The 20,057-nt window shown below is 39.4% G+C and overlaps 1 protein-coding gene across 2 annotated transcripts in view; it reads left to right on the top strand.

The window, feature by feature from the left end:
- The window catches only part of LOC149408993 (transmembrane protease serine 9-like), a 94,149-nt gene extending 74,794 nt beyond the window's left edge, over positions 1 to 19,355 (top strand). For both annotated transcript variants that reach the window (XM_089650239.1, XM_089650240.1), the window contains 3 exons: positions 7,791 to 7,890; positions 13,341 to 13,460; positions 18,662 to 19,355. In XM_089650239.1, coding sequence (XP_089506365.1) covers positions 7,791 to 7,890; positions 13,341 to 13,460; positions 18,662 to 18,829 — 388 coding nt within the window. In that variant the 3' untranslated portion in view covers positions 18,830 to 19,355. The remainder of the gene's footprint in view (positions 1 to 7,790; positions 7,891 to 13,340; positions 13,461 to 18,661) is intronic.
- Positions 19,356 to 20,057: the final 702 nt, after the last annotated feature.

Below are 20,057 nucleotides of genomic sequence, written 5' to 3' on the forward strand. Positions count from 1 at the left end.
TTCCATCACAAGAGATACTCTCAGTATCGCCCCGGTAGCCGTGTTTGATGATCAGATCTGAATAGCCAGGTACTTACTGCCCCCCCCACCGCCTTCCTCTCCCTTAATCCCTTTGGCATTATGTGGATGCCATAGTCCCACTGGCTCTGGGCAGTTGTGACCCTCGTGAGGTAATGTCACAAGACCAATTACAAATTAGCGACACATTCCATCACAAGAGATACTCTCAGTATCGCCCCGGTAGCCGTGTTTGATGATCAGATCTGAATAGCCAGGTACTTACTGCCCCCCCCACCGCCTTCCTCTCCCTTAATCCCTTTGGCATTATGTGGATGCCATAGTCCCACTGGCTCTGGGCAGTTGTGACCCTCGTGAAGTAATGTCACAAGACCAATTACAAATTAGCGACACATTCCATCACAATAGATACTCTCAGTATCGCCCCGGTAGCCGTGTTTGATGATCAGATCTGAATAGCCAGGTACTTACTGCCCCCCCCACCGCCTTCCTCTCCCTTAATCCCTTTGGCATTATGTGGATGCCATAGTCCCACTGGCTCTGGGCAGTTGTGACCCTCGTGAGGTAATGTCACAAGACCAATTACAAATTAGCGACACATTCCATCACAATAGATACTCTCAGTATCGCCCCGGTAGCCGTGTTTGATGATCAGATCTGAATAGCCAGGTACTTACTGCCCCCCCCCCACCGCCTTCCTCTCCCTTAATCCCTTTGGCATTATGTGGATGCCATAGTCCCACTGGCTCTGGGCAGTTGTGACCCTCGTGAGGTAATGTCACAAGACCAATTACAAATTAGCGACACATTCCATCACAATAGATACTCTCAGTATCGCCCCGGTAGCCGTGTTTGATGATCAGATCTGAATAGCCAGGTACTTACTGCCCCCCCCACCGCCTTCCTCTCCCTTAATCCCTTTGGCATTATGTGGATGCCATAGTCCCACTGGCTCTGGGCAGTTGTGACCCTCGTGAGGTAATGTCACAAGACCAATTACAAATTAGCGACACATTCCATCACAATAGATACTCTCAGTATCGCCCCGGTAGCCGTGTTTGATGATCAGATCTGAATAGCCAGGTACTTACTGCCCCCCCCCCCCCCACCGCCTTCCTCTCCCTTAATCCCTTTGGCATTATGTGGATGCCATAGTCCCACTGGCTCTGGGCAGTTGTGACCCTCGTGAGGTAATGTCACAAGACCAATTACAAATTAGCGACACATTCCATCACAATAGATACTCTCAGTATCGCCCCGGTAGCCGTGTTTGATGATCAGATCTGAATAGCCAGGTACTTACTGCCCCCCCCCACCGCCTTCCTCTTCCTTAATCCCTTTGGCATTATGTGGATGCCATAGTCCCACTGGCTCTGGGCAGTTGTGACCCTCGTGAGGTAATGTCACAAGACCAATTACAAATTAGCGACACATTCCATCACAATAGATACTCTCAGTATCGCCCCGGTAGCCGTGTTTGATGATCAGATCTGAATAGCCAGGTACTTACTGCCCCCCCCCACCGCCTTCCTCTCCCTTAATCCCTTTGGCATTATGTGGATGCCATAGTCCCACTGGCTCTGAGCAGTTGTGACCCTCGTGAGGTAATGTCACAAGACCAATTACAAATTAGCCACACATTCCATCACAATAGATACTCTCAGTATCGCCCCGGTAGTCGTGTTTGATGATCAGATCTGAATAGCCAGGTACTTACTGCCCCCCCCCACCGCCTTCCTCTCCCTTAATCCCTTTGGCATTATGTGGATGCCATAGTCCCACTGGCTCTGGGCAGTTGTGACCCTCGTGAGGTAATGTCACAAGACCAATTACAAATTAGCGACACATTCCATCACAATAGATACTCTCAGTATCGCCCCGGTAGCCGTGTTTGATGATCAGATCTGAATAGCCAGGTACTTACTGCCCCCCCCCTCACCGCCTTCCTCTCCCTTAATCCCTTTGGCATTATGTGGATGCCATAGTCCCACGGGCTCTGGGCAGTTGTGACCCTCGTGAGGTAATGTCACAAGACCAATTACAAATTAGCGACACATTCCATCACAATAGATACTCTCAGTATCGCCCCGGTAGCCGTGTTTGATGATCAGATCTGAATAGCCACGTACTTACTGCCCCCCCCACCGTCTTCCTCTCCCTTAATCCCTTTGGCATTATGTGGATGCCATAGTCCCACTGGCTCTGGGCAGTTGTGACCCTCGTGAGGTAATGTCACAAGACCAATTACAAATTAGCGACACATTCCATCACAATAGTCGAATAGACAATTCGAGTGTCGCCCAAACCTCCAACGGTGTTGGACGCGAGTGAGCGCCGTAAGCGGTGAATAAATAAAATAACACCTTCAACCAAGACAAATTATATAAATACATAAATTTACGGAAAATATATTTTTTTTAACCTGGAAAAATGGAGGAAGCGGTTGATCCGCATGCCTTCATAACAAAGGCGAAACAAAACATAAGTGACTTACATACAATCATAGAAGAAAATAAACTTACTAAAGAAACCAAATCAAAAATGATGAAAGAAATAAATAACATCATGGAAATGATATCGCACATGGCAATAGAATTAGCTAAATTACAAGAAAAGTGTGATATTCAAGAAAAAACCAAGCACAAAAATACCCATTATCATACTCTTCTGCAGTAAAAAACTTAATATCACAAACGCAAGAAAAACGATTTCACATAATAATTAAAAGCTTAAAAGAAGAAGACACTGAAAAAATAAAATAGAAAATACAAAAGATTAAAATATCGCAGTTGGGAATTCGAGTATGCGAAATTAAAAAAACAAAAAAAAAAACCTTATAATAACATGCCCAGAAAAAGAAGAAGCAAAAAAATTAAAAGATAAGATAAATGAAGTCGACAAAACCATAATAGCGGAGGTACTTCTGAAAACGGATCCATGCGTAATATTCAAAGGTCTTGACAAAGACTATACCGAAAAAGAATTCTTAGAAGACATCATTGAACAAAACAACGACATCAAAATGATATGTGAAAAATACCAAGACAAAGAAATATTACAAGTTAAGGCCATCATTACAAACAAAAAAACTAACAGCAAAAACTTAATACTACAAACAAATCCCGAAATGAGACTACATCTTATTAATAAAAAAAAATTCATCTAGGATTCATGAGAATCTATGTAGAAGACTGCAGTCCTCTTACCCAATGTTTCCACTGTCAAAGATTTGGACACACAGCACAAAAATGCTACAATAGAATGAATAAACCAACATGCAAGCACTGTTCAGAAGATCATCCCATCTCCGAGTGTAAATCCCTGGAACTGCCACCCAAATGCGCTAACTGCAACTCAGCTAACAAGAAGAAAGAAATAAACTCCTTGAACAGTAAAATGAATGAAGTAGACCACCGAACAAACAGCGAAACATGTAAGTTCCGATCTTACATGCTTAAATTAGCCAAAGAAAGAATTAACTACGACATTGAATAAAAATCTTATAAATAATTTTGTAAAATACAACCGAAAATGCATTAAATGGATGATTTCTTAAGTAACGAATTAGAGTTAAATATTAAAATTCAAGAATACGAATGTATATGTACCGATTCGTGTAACAAAATTATTTCTAAAAACATCAATGATATAATTATTATGCACATAAACATCCGTAGCGCTCAAAAAAATTTAGATGAATTAATTCTAAAAATAAATAATTTAATTAAAAAACCGGACTTTATAGTGTTATCCGAAACATTTACGAACGCTGAATCACCGTCTTATCACTTACCTGAGTACAACTATATTTCTACCAAAGTAGACATCAATAAAAATTCGGGAATAATAATATTTGCAAGCAATAAATTTAGTATTGTTAACATAATAGAACATCCAATACACTTAGTAAACTGCATCGAAGTACATTTCAAACTCGGCAAATCAATATACTATCTAATAGCTATCTATAGAACGCATGGCTCGAGTATTATTACGTTTATAAATGACCTCAAATACATATTATTAAAATTAAAAAATAAACTTTGCTTCGTCGTAGGAGATTTTAACGTTAATATTAATGAAAAAATAGAAAATAATAACAAAAATGAATACATCAATTGTATGACCGAACAAAATTTTATATCTTGCATAAATAAAAATACTAGGGAAATAAAAGAACATACTCCATCTTGTTTAGACCACATTTGGACAAATGTAAACATTAAAGATCTTCACAAAATAAAATCAATTGTTTGGAAAACTAACATAACTGATCATCACTCATGCTTACTTCTGTATAATAATAAACATAAAAAACATAATATAATTACCAAAAAATCAACAATAGATATGACTATTCTCTCTGAAAAATTAAAAAAGGAGGATTGGAATAATGTTTTAAACAGTGATGATACTGAAATTTGTTCAACTAACTTCGAAAATATTATGTCACAACACATTAAAAATTCGACAACTGAGATAACAACACACATAAAATCAAAATTAAGATGTTTAAAGCCTTGGATTACCAAAGGACTTATTATATCTATCAGAAATAAAGAAAAACTTTACAAAATAACTTTAAAAAATCCCCAAGATGAAAAAGCATATATTTTCTATAAAAAATATAAAAATAAATTAACATCTTATATTAAAAAAAGTAAAGAAGAGTATTTTAAAAATAAAATATTATCTTCAGAAAATAACCATAAACAAATGTGGGAAACTGTTAATTTCGCCATAGAAAATACAAAAAAAAACACAAAACATTAAGTACATTGAACATGATAAAAAAATTATAGATGCCAATATACAGCCTAAACAATGTGCAAACATATTTAATTCGTTCTTTGCAAATGTTGGGAAAAATCTTGCGAAAAATATTCATAAGCCTTCAAACCAAGAAAACCATAAAAATAAAAATATACAGAAACGTAATATACTTTCAATGTTTGAAACAACAACAGAATGTGAAATTTCGAAAATAATAGAAAATATGAAAGGAGGTTCGTCTCCCGGTTTTGATTCTATTACAACACACATGTTAAAAACTATGAAACCTCACTTAATAAAACCTATCACTCATTTATTAAACTTAAGTTTAACAACTGGAATTTTTCCAATGAACTACAAAACCACAATAATCTCACCTATTTACAAATCTGGAGATACACATCAAGCAACGAATTATCGCCCAATATGTCTAATTTCTAATATAGGAAAGATCTTTGAAAAAATAGTAAAAAAACAATTGGTAAATTTTCTAGATAATAATAAAATATTACACAAAAACCAGTTTGGCTTTATAAAATCTCTCAGCACACAAGATGCTATTGCTAACGTAACTTCATACATTTCTGAATCATTGGATAAAAGTAAAAAATGTGCGGGTATATTTATTGACCTTAGGAAGGCATTCGATAGCATATCCCATGAGATGCTATTAAAAAAATTGAATAATATCGGCATAAAAGGCAACGCGATTAAATGGATCACCGACTACTTAAAAAACCGTCCTCAAGTAGTAAAAATCAATCGTGTTAATAGTGATCAAGAGATTACAAGCTTTGGAATCCCCCAAGGTACAGTGCTTGGACCAATTCTATTTACTATATATGTAAACGATATTTTTTTTCAACCTTTACATGGTCAAATTACGTCATACGCTGATGATACAGTATTAATAATAAGTGATAAGACTTGGGAAAAAGTAGAGTTAAAGGCCACAGAAGACATCAACACGCTCAAGAATTTTTTCGACACTAATTTACTGTCACTTAATAATGAAAAGACATTTGTAATTCCATTTGCAATCCATACAAATGATACTCCTAAAATTTTTAACATTGTCATACATAATAATACTAAAATTCACAGCCAAAACTATTGCAAATCAAACTGTACAGTACTAAAAACAACAAATAAAATTAAATATCTAGGAGTAATTATTGATAAAAATCTGAAATGGAAGGAACAAATATGTCAAGTAGTAAACAAAATTAGAAAATTAATATATATATATTTTTAAGAATTAGAAACTTTCTGTCGATAAAAAATCTATACATAATTTACTATGCCTTAGTTCAATCCACTTTACAATACGCTATTATTAGTTGGGGATCCGCGTATAAATGTAACCTTCTTCCAATTGAAATTATACAAAGAACAATTACTAAAATTATATTCAAAAAAACCCTTTGACTACCCAACAGAACGCCTTTTTGAAGAATTTCAAGTACATTTAAGGACCTATATATTAAAAACTCACTAATCCAAATTATAAAAGAAAAAGATAAATATCAATTTTTAAATGAAAACAGAACGCGACTTAGACATGTTTTTCTATGCCCAAAACTAAATACGTCTTTTGCACAACATCATTATACTTACCAGGGAAGAACCTTTTTCAATTGTCTACCGGAAGAAATCAGAAGCATTAATGATAAAACCCAAATACTGCTCTCTGTCAAGAGACACTTTAAAAATATTCTGAAAAAAAAAACTACTCACTTAATTAATCTCACAAATATCCTTAGTTTTCCATAACTTTCTTTCTTTTTTTAAATTTATTATATTAATATATTATCCTTCACTACTATAAAAAAATACTACAGCAAACATACATTTATGTACAATGAATTAATTAAGTACTAACTAACAACAACAGTTATGTACACTCCCCTTCCATACACAAGCAAATGCTTTCAATGGAAGAGTAGTAAAAAGACCCAAGATGTAAAATGAATTATGTACCATGTAAACATATTATTAAAAATAAAAAATAATTACAAAAAAATAAAAATAGATACTCTCAGTATCGCCCCGGTAGCCGTGTTTGATGATCAGATCTGAATAGCCAGGTACTTACTGCCCCCCCCCCCACCGCCTTCCTCTCCCTTAATCCCTTTGGCATTATGTGGATGCCATAGTCCCACTGGCACTGGGCAGTTGTGACCCTCGTGAGGTAATGTCACAAGACCAATTACAAATTAGCGACACATTCCATCACAATAGATACTCTCAGTATCGCCCCGGTAGCCGTGTTTGATGATCAGATCTGAATAGCCAGGTACTTACTGCCCCCCCCACCGCCTTCCTCTCCCTTAATCCCTTTGGCATTATGTGGATGCCATAGTCCCACTGGCTCTGGGCAGTTGTGACCCTCGTGAGGTAATGTCACAAGACCAATTACAAATTAGCGACACATTCCATCACAATAGATACTCTCAGTATCGCCCCGGTAGCCGTGTTTGATGATCAGATCTGAATAGCCAGGTACTTACTGCCCCCCCCACCGCCTTCCTCTCCCTTAATCCCTTTGGCATTATGTGGATGCCATAGTCCCACTGGCTCTGGGCAGTTGTGACCCTCGTGAGGTAATGTCACAAGACCAATTACAAATTAGCGACACATTCCATCACAATAGATACTCTCAGTATCGCCCCGGTAGCCGTGTTTGATGATCAGATCTGAATAGCCAGGTACTTACTGCCCCCCCCCACCGCCTTCCTCTCCCTTAATCCCTTTGGCATTATGTGGATGCCATAGTCCCACTGGCTCTGGGCAGTTGTGACCCTCGTGAGGTAAAGGTACAAATAAAATGGTGATCGGGTATATCATCAAAATGACAATTCAACACACAATAGGTTACATAGGTAACTATTAAACCTAGTTTTTGTTTTATCACTTTTAATGAATCTTTATCGCTTTTTAAAGGTAATGTAATAAGTAAATATAATAATAGATAGAGTAACTCTGTGATGGTGTTTCAGGGCCCTCTTCAGCAGGAAGTATCGGCCGGTTTGTCTTCACACGCCGCAGGACTCTGTGGGGGGACTGACAGTCACTGTGCGGAACCGGTGGGGTGATAAGGTAAGTTAACCATAATGCCCGGGCAATGAGCTTGCAGAGGTCGCTGATATTTTCGTTTTAAATCTAGACACATTCAAAGACAAATTAGTTCAGCACTTTTAGTTCATGTAAATAACCAGAAGGTCATCATAATTATTCACAATATCCTTTTCAATTATTCTTTTTTATTACACACATATAAATTTCATGTGCTTTTTATCAAGTTAGCGAGAAATTTAATTTTTTTTTTTTTTTAATGTTTTTTTTCAATTTTTTTTTTACATTAGCTCAATACAGGAGGCCCTGAGCAAAAAAATCTTTGGGGATGCTGTGGGGGGGGGCTTTTTAAGGAAATGAATCATAAAACGTTCTGGGAAGGAAAAAAGGTATGAGGGGTGGGTAGGAATCAATATGTCCAGGAGGAAGGGGAATCCATCCCTCCCACTGCGGTACAAGGCGATGGGTCGACAGGGTCCGGCTGGAGAGGTCAAAAGGTCTCCCTCAACCAGTCTCTCTCAATCTGACCCGCCAAACGCAAAGACCTAGACTAATCTCACCCCATGAACCCGGGCACCCCTGCTAAGTCACCAAACGTAGCGAACCACTGGCATTGGTTATCCAATAAATGGTTCAAATAATATTAATATTACATACACTCTCCTGATAAAGCTGACGCTTGTGCTTAGGACAGGAGAACTTATATATTACAACTACGCGTGTATATTCTCTCATTACTCTCAGTATCGCCCTGGTGTAAGACCACCATTCAGAATTGAAACGTTGCTTGAAATGGCTTTAGCCGTGTTTGGTGACCAGATCTGAATAGCCAGGTACTTCCCCACCTTCCTCTTCCCCATCTCCCTCCCCTCCCCAATACCCTCAGCCTCACAACATACCCCAATTGGGGATGCCATAGTCTCACTGGCTCCAGACGGGAGCAGTTGGGACTCTTGTGCGGTAATACTGTAAAAAAAAAAAAAAAAAAAATATTATTGTATAAAGTTAACTTAAGAGTGGGTTATAGGGCAGAATGGTGATTTGCTGGAAAACGGCTCTCTAAAACGGCTTAATACTACCTTTCGTATGTCATTCTCAGACTTCATATTTTTTGTTACCAATTAATGGACTATTATTTTTCAGTCTGCATATTTTTTTTTTGTAGTTGTTGTAGGCATTCGACTATAAAAAATAAAAACATTGATACACCATACAACCCACTTTTCAAACTTCGATCCATGATAATCGCATTAATAACGGTTTTACACAATATTTTTAATTTAAAATATGTATATAATACACACATCTGTAGAAGTACGGCCTCTTATTATCGTTATGCTATCTGTGGATATTAACAATTAAATAAATACTTCATCTTGCACCAAATTTTCAACACATTTCACAGTTTTTTACTTATTCCGGGATGGAAGCCCCCGGTGATGGCGGTGAAACTATATGCTCCCTGTTTTACGGCGTATATATTTCGAAAATGCCATCAAAATGTTTCATTAATGGGTCTAAAAGTAGAATACCGACTCACTTGAAGCATTACAATAATCTAAGGAAGCTACAAAAACAGTAAGTACTCACAAATTCTCTTTTTTCATATAAATTTGTCGCATTTTATATTTTCAAGTGTCAAATTCTTTGAAACGTGTAAAATCCAACATTCAATATGCGTTTCTATTCCTAACCGTTAGCACGAACTTCATGATGTTCTGGCGCGCTGACCTATGCAGGTGTGTGTGAGAATTCGTTGTCTTTACACTCTGACTAAATTGTGAGAGTAACGTTTTTTTCATATGGCCACGTTTGGTAATTAAACCAAAAATTACCATCTCACGCCGGATCATTTTTAGTTTGGTAAAATCAGCCTTTTTAAGTGACAGTTTTTCAAGTTTTTCACTGTTCCGACCTTACATGGTAAGGAGTATTAATATAAGGAGTGAACAAGTTTATTACCGTTTTTTTATTTTTTTCTTTAGATTAAACAGACAAAATAAACTTTTTAAGGAAATTAACAATAATATCGCCTTTCCGCGTATAAACACGTAACCATTCACACATTGTCAAATCAAAGATATTCTATCTATGTGTGTGTTGTAAAGTTTCAAATAATTATATTATTTTTCTCTTTGTAGATCAATATATGATTTATCCATAGCAGCCGGAAAAAATACTCCAAACAAGGTATGCTTCGAGCAACAAATGAATTTGACTGCGTTGGAGTCACGGGGGTGGGGGGGTTCTGGACTTTTTCATCATAATATTTTTTTTTTTTTGCTTTTTTTATTTAGGAAAAAATACAGCAAAAACACCAATATACGATAGAACCAAATGAGTCTACTGTAAATATTGCACACAAAGGACCAAACTTGGAAGATTTAGACCACGAGGATATTCTTATTGGTTCATCAGCCACTACTGTCGAAAAGGTACTTTTATACTTATTGACTTCAAATATCTCGCATTTACTATTCGTCACCACATTTGGATAGGGTTCTAACTTCACTTAACTTGTTCTGAGATATGAGGTGTCAAAGTTTGAAAAGACGATTTCTCATAGCCTATTTACCTATATTCCTGATTTATCGGAACACTTGTTACATGCACCTGCTTTAGCCCTCATGAAGTATATTGTCGAAAGGCGAGAATTTTTATGATTTCTGTGACGCGTGTTCCCAACATCGTGATAATAGGTTTGTATTTTACTAAAATTTTATTTTATTTTCAGGACCAAAAAGACAGCAATTTTTTGGGGACCAATGACCAAGGATGGAGCTGTGAAGAATCAGAGCAAGAGCTTGTTATTGAAAAGGCGATAGAAGAAAGCGATGATATTTGCATAGAAGGGCGGAGAGTAGTTGAACAACTCCAATGTATTGATTCCCTTTTTAACTGCAATTTAAAGCATTTACGATTTACCTCAGAAAATAGAAATGGTTTGAACCCTACTTCTAATTTAAAATGTGTGTTATGTGGTAAACATTTTAAACTTAAAACGTCCTTTCTTTATGGATTGTTTATTACCAGAAATCATAGATCCTAGATTTAAAAGATCAATGCCCATTCGTGACCCACAGTATATTATATCCGCGTTGGAGAAAAAACGAAAAGCAGCGACACAAATTCGAACAGAAAAACTTTAAAAATGCAAGAAAAATCTGTTACGTGTTATTGAAACTAATGTAAATATTGTTCAAATTTTAGATTCTGATACGATTTTAGATAACTTCCTGAAGAGCTCATCTATCAGCGGGCACAGTGGAATTATTTCTAACTTAACCCTTCCTTGAAGTTCCTTTTATTTAATGTATTAAACATATACACAGGGTGTTGAGGGACGTACTTGAGTTACTTTAACCAGTAAATCCTGATATTATTTGCAGTAAAAACTGTAAATGAATTTTCGGACACCGGTGACATTTGCGATGTTCGATGTGACATTTCCGGCGACATTTTGAAAAAGTCACAGGAGAACAACATTTTATTAACATTTTTCTCTAAATAATGTCAGGAATCACTGGTTAAAGTAAGTCAAGTACGTCCCTTAACATCCTGTGTATATTAAAATAAACCTTTGTTCCACCGCAGGGGAAGCTTATGGCGCAGACTACGCCAGTCGAAGAATACCATCATCACTGCCATGGTTGCCTGGATGGAGTCCCCGTTGATGGCCTTCAAACGAAACGGGAGCCTGTCAAATATCCCCCATGAACATTTATTATCATATACTATATTTTTTGTTTCTTTTCTGTTCCATCCTATGTATGAATGCATTGAGTTATATAAAATACATCAATGTATGAATGCATTGTTATTTTCTCAATATTTGTACTACTTTTGTACATTCTGGAATAAACTATCATTATTATATTTGTTTTATTAAAATAAAGAGTGAGTGTCGCTGCAGTTTTGACATGGTTTTCTGCGGCCTTGCACGACAGCTACTGCCATGGTTAAAAAATACTGTTGTTTAGTTGTACTAAATAACACAGAAAAATTTAACAAATAAAAAAAATAAAAAATAAAAAAAACTTTATTTTATTTCTCGAGGTCAATATACACGGTGTCCGGAAACTCGTAGTACAAGCGGGAAACTAGAGAATCTACACCACATGGGGAACCCAAAAAAACATAAAGTTTTTTGATTTGAGCATTTTCAAAAAAAAAAAAAAAAAAACCAAAAAAAAATATTTTTCGGCTATTTTAGGGTTAAAGTTTTTTCTGGTGTTTAGGGTTGAATAACAGATGTTTTAACCCTGCAGAGCAGAAATATTTTATGATTACACCGGGTTAAATGAAGGGTAATTTCAAAATAATGCTTCAAATCCGAGTTTCTTCATTTGTTTTACTTTCAAATAGTTTTAATTAGTCTGGTACTTTGATCTTCAGTAATAATTTATAAGAATTTGATTAAAAAAAAAAAAAAAAAAAAAAAAAATCAACTTCAAACTCGATTTACTCGATAACGAAAGCTCAAATAAAAAAAAAATATACTACAAAATCGACTCCAAATGTGATGTAGATTCACCAGTTTCCCGCTTGTACTACGAGTTTCCGGACACCCTGTATAAGAAGAATAATAAAAGATTTTTTAATTTTAAATATTTTTTAAATCTCTGCCATTACGGAGAATCAAGCAAAGCAACACTTTAACATTACAAATACAGTAACAATAAAATGTATAACATGATAACATTAAATAACATGTAAAATTTATTGATAATAATTTTATGGATTACTTGAACCATGAGATACCAAACACCGTTTATAATGGAATAGCGCTAACACCTACATACCTAACTACCTACACTTCGGTCCCTAACGAAACGCGACCACGAAAGGAACCAAGCAACCGCTAACGGTGCAAAACGCCGCTTACGGTTGCTTTTCTCCTTTCACATAATATCGCGAACTTAAAAACCTATTGTCAGCTTTTGAAACCTAATATGATTTACAATAACAAGCAAATGATGAAACATTTGTAAAAAAGATCATACTAAATACTCTACCAAATAGTAAGTTCCATAAACAAGCCACATTTTGTTATTGGTTTGTTTTTTTTTACTTGAATATCTATATGTCTCTTCATAACTCACGTATAATGTTGAATATTTTACATTGGTGAAGGAACCCTTACTGCCACCTAGCGATTTAATAATAAACATATTTTGGCAGTTTCGGAAATCTGCCTTGCCTATTATATGCCTTTAACGAAGTTTCAAGTGAAAGGTAGATAGTTGAGTTAAGTGATATTATGCATGTTTTTAAACTTTATGTGTCTGACTAATAAACGTGTTTTAAAACTAACACAACTGTTATACAACCATTCATATATGGCAATCTGTTAAAATTTAAAATATGTTTATTAGTAAGGGGATAAGTATGTAAATTAGTGGCCTCCAGCATCTCTTCAGTACGAAAGTAAATACATAATAATTAGTTGTTATTGTTTCTGTGTATATTCACAGGAGACAGCGACCCTTCTGCCCCAAGAGGAGTGCAGCAGACGGTTCCCTCGCGGCAGTGATGGAGCACCTGGCGGAGTTACAGACGGACACATGTGCACCAGCAGCAGTAGGGTGCAGTGTGTAAGTAGCGATGACGCAATTCATTAATTCAATGCACTGCTCGATGGGCCTTGCGGGCTATTCTGTGATTTTGTTAAATCATTCATTTATTAAATTTAAATATCCCTTTAGTTCCCATTTCGTATTAAATTAAATGATCAACACACTAAGAGATCTTGTTGTATTGGTTCATTCAATCGCAAATGTTAAAGTGATATTACAATAATACTTAATAGAATATTAATTTATTTTTATAATTTAAATGTTTTCTTTAGGTAGGTACTTACTCTTTTTAAACACAGTGTCCGGAAAATCGTAGCACAAGTGGGAAGTTTGTGAATCCATACAATAGTTTGTGTTAATTTTGTGGCACAACAGTTTTTGATTTGAGATTTCGTTTTTGAGTAAACCGAGATGGATTTTTATAGGTCTAATTTGAAAAAAAAGGTTCCTTAGGGGGTTAATATCAGCTGTTATAAAATGCACTTAAGCGTACAGCCTGCTCTAATATCAGCTGTTATAAAATGCACTTAAGCGTACAGCCTGCTCTAATATCAGCTGTTATAAAATGCACTTAAGCGTACAGCCTGCTCTAATATCAGCTGTTATAAAATGCACTTAAGCGTACAGCCTGCTCTAATATCAGCTGTTATAAAATGCACTTAAGCGTAAAGCCTGCTCTAATATCAGCTGTTATAAAATGCACTTAAGGGTACAGCCTGCTCTAATATCAGCTTTTATAAAATGCACTTAAGCGTACAGCCTGCTCTAATATCAGCTGTTATAAAATGCACTTAAGCGTACAGCCTGCTCTAATATCAGCTGTTATAAAATGCACTTAAGCGTACAGCCTCCTCTCATATCAGCTGTTATAAAATGCACTTAAGCGTACAGCCTGCTCTAATATCAGCTGTTATAAAATGCACTTAAGCGTACAGCCTGCTCTAATATCAGCTGTTATAAAATGCACTTAAGCGTAAAGCCTGCTCTAATATCAGCTGTTATAAAATGCACTTAAGGGTACAGCCTGCTCTAATATCAGCTTTTATAAAATGCACTTAAGCGTACAGCCTGCTCTAATATCAGCTGTTATAAAATGCACTTAAGTGTACAGCCTGCTCTAATTTCAGCTGTTATAAAATGCACTTAAGCGTAAAGCCTGCTCTAATATCAGCTGTTATAAAATGCACTTAAGCGTTAAATGCACTTAAATGCACTTAAAACCAGACTCACCGCTCCAATCTGTTAGACCTATTCTTAACTACTGTGCCATACGGTTATAAGATTGACGTCACAGCGCCTCTGGGATCATCTGACCACTGCCTAGTGACGACATCAATCCCCGTTAGCCTCAGACCAACCAATGAGAGGCTGAGGAGAAAAGTGTGGCACTATAGGTCAGCAGATTGGTTCGGTATGCGGGCCCATTTCAACGCTTTTCCGTGGTCAGCTGTTTGTTTTCGGACTTCGGACCCTTCAAGATGTGCCCAGGAGATTGGTGAAGTCATCAAATCGGCGATGGATGGCTTCATACAATCGACTACTAAAGAAACTGGTGTGGGCTCAAAGCCGTGGTTCAGTCGACAATGCTCCGAAGCAGTCCGACGAAAAAACGCGGCTTACCGAGCCTACAACACATCTCGAACGCCCGAAAGCAGATCAGCATACAACAAATCGGCAAAGGAATGCAAGAGAATCATCAATAGGTCAAAATTCGAACACGACCTGCAGATCAGCAAAAAGCTGGCTGCCTGCCCGCATGGCAGCAGAGCATTCTGGTCGCTTGCGGGCTCAATAGGTAGAAATTTTTGCAAACCCAGTTTGCCACCTCTTACCAGACCTGACGGCTCACTAGCAAACACCGCCACCGAAAAGGCTAACTTATTAGGGAAAATGTTTGCGGAAAACTCGACCCTCGACGACGGGGGTGCTGTTCCGCCGTCGGTTCCTCACTGCGGCTTCTATATGAAAAAGCTGAGGATCCGGCATCGGGATGTACTCCACGTCGTACGGGGGCTCGATGTTAACAAAGCTAGTGGACCTGATGGAATACCTGCCCTGGTATTGCAGAGGTGTGCTGCGGAAATAGTTCCAGTTTTGACAAAGCTCTTCAAAATGTCCCTGAAGTGTGGCACTGTGCCCTCTGGTTGGAAAAAAGCGGTAATTCACCCTATTCCCAAGAAAGGTGACCGCTCCAACCCGGCCAACTACCGCCCCATAGCGATCACATCAGTTCTGTCCAAAGTGATGGAACGTGTGATCAACGACAAACTGCTCACATACCTCGAGAAGAACAAAATTATCAACGACCGTCAATACGGATTCCGGCGGAACCGCTCGTGCGGTGATCTTCTCGCGTATGTGACGCATGTTTGGGGGCGGTGCCTGGAACGTCACGGTGAGACCCAAACGGTCGCACTAGACATATCCAAGGCCTTTGACCGGGTCTGGCACCGAGGACTTGTCAACAAATTGCATTCTTACGGACTTCCCGCATCCCTGTGTACGTGGATTGCTGACTTTTTAAGGGATAGGTCGATTCAGGCGGTTGCTGACGGTTTCACCTCTTCCTCGCACTCCATAAATGCTGGCGTCCCACAGGGATCGGTTCTGTCTCCGACTTTGTTTTTGTTGCACATCAATGACCTTTTGACATGTGCACCGATTCATTGTTACGCGGATGACAGTACAGTTCATGATAGCTTTTTGTTTGACAAGCCCCCAAAGGGCACACAAACTCCAACGGCTCGGAGGGCTTTGAAGCAGAGAATGGACGGTTATCTCGAGAGTATTTCCTCCTGGGGTAAAAATAATCTCGTCGAATTTAATGTTTCAAAGACCCAATCCTGTCTGATTACGTCTAAAAGGGATCCAAATGATAATCTAGTCTCCTTCAACGGAAGCAATCTTCCGAACAGGCCTTCCATTGATATGCTTGGTGTAACTATAAGTGACCAGCTCAGGTACGGGGGCTCCATCGAAGCCAGAGTAAAGTTGGCCTCTCAGAAGCTGGGCGTACTGTACAGGGCCCGCAGATACTTTAATAGTACACAACTGCTCACCCTGTACAAATCGCAAGTGCGCCCTACTGTCGAATTTGGCAGCCATCTCTGGTCTGGAGCCCCAAAATACCTGAAAAAAACCCTTGACTCTGTGCAGAAACGGGCGGTCCGTTTGATAGATTCCCCAATCTTAACAAACGGACTGCAATCTTTAGAGCACAGGCGTCAGGTAGGTATGCTGTCCTTGTTCTATCGGTATTACAATGGAAGATGCTCTGAGGAACTAGCGTCATTGATCCCTTCGGCACCGGTGCGTAGTCGGGATACACGCCAAACGCGCGCCCAACATTTGTACACAGTTGACACTTGTCACATGAGAACGGGTCGCTTCTACGATTCGTTCTTAAGTTCAACAGCTCGGCTGTGGAACGAACTGCCGGCCTCTGTGTTTCCTCCCTCCTACAACATGGGACTCTTCAAGACCCATGTTCACTCCTTCCTCTCCAAAAAAAGACCCTCCACACAGCATCCCCAAAGATGACATAGGCCCCGAGGGAAATTATTTTCTTCTGGGCCTCCTGTGTGGAGTAAATATAAAAAAAAAAAAAAAAAAAAAGCGTACAGCCTGCTCTAATTTCAGCTGTTATAAAATGCACTTAAGCGTAAAGCCTGCTCTAATATCAGCTTTTATAAAATGCACTTAAGCGTACAGCCTGCTCTAATATCAGCTGTTATAAAATGCACTTAAGTGTACAGCCTGCTCTAATTTCAGCTGTTATAAAATGCACTTAAGCGTAAAGCCTGCTCTAATATCAGCTGTTATAAAATGCACTTAAGCGTACAGCCTGCTCTAATTTCAGCTGTTATAAAATGCACTTAAGCGTACAGCCTGCTCTAATATCAGCTGTTATAAAATGCACTTAAGCGTACAGCCTGCTCTAATATCAGCTGTTATAAAATGCACTTAAGGGTACAGCCTGCTCTAATATCAGCTTTTATAAAATGCACTTAAGCGTACAGCCTGCTCTAATATCAGCTTTTATAAAATGCACTTAAGCGTACAGCCTGCTCTAATATCAGCTGTTATAAAATGCACTTAAGCGTACAGCCTGCTCTAATATCAGCTTTTATAAAATGCACTTAAGCGTACAGCCTGCTCTAATATCAGCTTTTATAAAATGCACTTAAGCGTACAGCCTGCTCTAATATCAGCTGTTATAAAATGCACTTAAGCGTACTTCCTGCTCTAAAAGTTTTATACCCCTTTGGTTGCCGAAGATAAAACATAATGGCTTCTCTAGATGATGTAGATTTACAAGTTTCCCGCTTGTACGTGCGTGTTTCCGGACACCGTGCATCTAATTTATCTAGAGCACACATTTGAATGTATTTTTGCGCACCGACCTCGACAGTATTTGTTTGAAACACCCTCCCACAGTTCCCTCTTACCCCGAAGTAACCCAACAGTACTGCACAAAAATGAATTCTTTATTCTGATATTCTGTATCTTTAAAATAAGTAGTGTACTGATTATATTATTTTTAATTTAATTCTCCATTTTATCAAATTACAGACTAACATAAATTAAAGTGATTTAAAAAGTATAAGGGCCAGTTAGTTGTTAAAAGTTAATTTTCAAGTTCTGTGAAGGTTCTATCTATGTTCTATTGTTATATCATTATTGATTAGTTGCTTCGCAAAACTGAATAAGTAACAGAACTTGGATAGAACATTTGCAGAACTAGAAAATTAACTTTGAAATTTGATGAATCCTTGAAATTCTGTGTAACAACCCGTCCTAAGCGTGTATTTTATAATCATTGTTTCAAATTTAAGCCATATTTAGTTTAACCGTCACGTTGTTTGACAATGTCACTAATATTGGCTAAGTTTGACTGATTGATTAATCAACTGTGAAGATTACTATTTTTACAAACTGTTTATAACAGATAATACAGAACAAGTTTTTTTAGCAAAATCAGTAAATTAGACCAAGTATAAATATGCTAAAATGTTAAACAAAACTGCAAAACTTTGATTGTTGAGAATGACTCCCGTGTGAATTACTGTGTACTTACTGACCACGGGCAGAATACCTCCCATTACCTTGTGGGCGGCTGTTGTGCCGCGCTGTCCACTAATGCTACCGAGCTTTTCACTGCACAAAGGGATATTCCTGCTTATATTCCTCATTGTCTGACTCTAATGTGTGCATTGCAGGCCTACAGTGAATACTACCTCACAGCCAGCAACGGTGGCAGAGTGGCCTGCACCCAGCTGCTGGTAGGGTGGTTCTTGAATTACGAGAAAGAGGGTGCCAGCTGCCAGCAACTGCACCTCCGCGTGGCCCACTACACCCCCTGGGTGGAGAGTGTGGTGTGGCCATAAGCTGCGTCTGCCCGTCTGACCATCAACTGTTCCTCCGCATGTCCCACTACACCCCCTGGGTGGAGAGTGTGGTGTGGCCATAAGTTGCGTCTGCCCGTCTGACCATCAACTGTTCCTCCGCGTGGCCCACTACACCCCCTGGGTGGAGAGTGTGGTGTGGCCATAAGCTGCGTCTGACCGTCTGACCATCAACTGTTCCTCCGCATGTCCCACAACACCCCCTGGGTGGAGAGTGTGGTGTGGCCATAAGTTGCGTCTGCCCGTCTGACCATCAACTGTTCCTCCGCGTGGCCCACTACACCCCCTGGGTGGAGAGTGTGGTGTGGCCATAAGCTGCGTCTGCCCGTCTGACCATCAACTGTTCCTCCGCATGTCCCACTACACCCCCTGGGTGGAGAGTGTGGTGTGGCCATAAGTTGCGTCTGCCCGTCTGACCATCAACTGTTCCTCCGCGTGGCCCACTACACCCCCTGGGTGGAGAGTGTGGTGTGGCCATAAGCTGCGTCTGCCCGTCTGACCATCAACTGTTCCTCCGCATGTCCCACTACACCCCCTGGGTGGAGAGTGTGGTGTGGCCATAAGCTGCGTCTGCCAGTCTGACCAGCAACTGTTCCTCCGCGTGGCCCACTACACCCCCTGGGTGGAGAGTGTGGTGTGGCCATAAGCTGCGTCTGCCCGTCTGACCATCAACTGTTCCTCCGCGTGGCCCATTACACCCCCTGGGTGGAGAGTGTGGTGTGGCCATAAGCTGCGTCTGCCCGTCTGACCATCAACTGTTCCTCCGCGTGGCCCATTACACCCCCTGGGTGGAGAGTGTGGTGTGGCCATAAGCTGCGTCTGCCCGTCTGACCATCAACTGTTCCTCCGCATGTCCCACTACACCCCCTGGGTGGAGAGTGTGGTGTGGCCATAAGCTGCGTCTGCCAGTCTGACCAGCAACTGTTCCTCCGCGTGGCCCACTACACCCCTTGGGTGGAGAGTGTGGTGTGGCCATAAGCTGCGTCTGCCCGTCTGACCATCAACTGTTCCTCCGCGTGGCCCATTACACCCCCTGGGTGGAGAGTGTGGTGTGGCCATAAGCTGCGTCTGCCCGTCTGACCATCAACTGTTCCTCCGCGTGGCCCACTACACCCCCTGGGTGGAGAATGTGGTGTGGCCATAAGCTGCGTCTGCCCGTCTGACCATCAACTGTTCCTCCGCGTGGCCCACTACACCCCCTGGGTGGAGA

Source organism: Hesperophylax consimilis, unplaced genomic scaffold (genome assembly GCF_061612785.1).
Source record: "Hesperophylax consimilis isolate HC1 unplaced genomic scaffold, BYU_Hcon_1.0 scaffold_39, whole genome shotgun sequence".
NCBI classification, from domain to species: domain Eukaryota; kingdom Metazoa; phylum Arthropoda; class Insecta; order Trichoptera; family Limnephilidae; genus Hesperophylax; species Hesperophylax consimilis.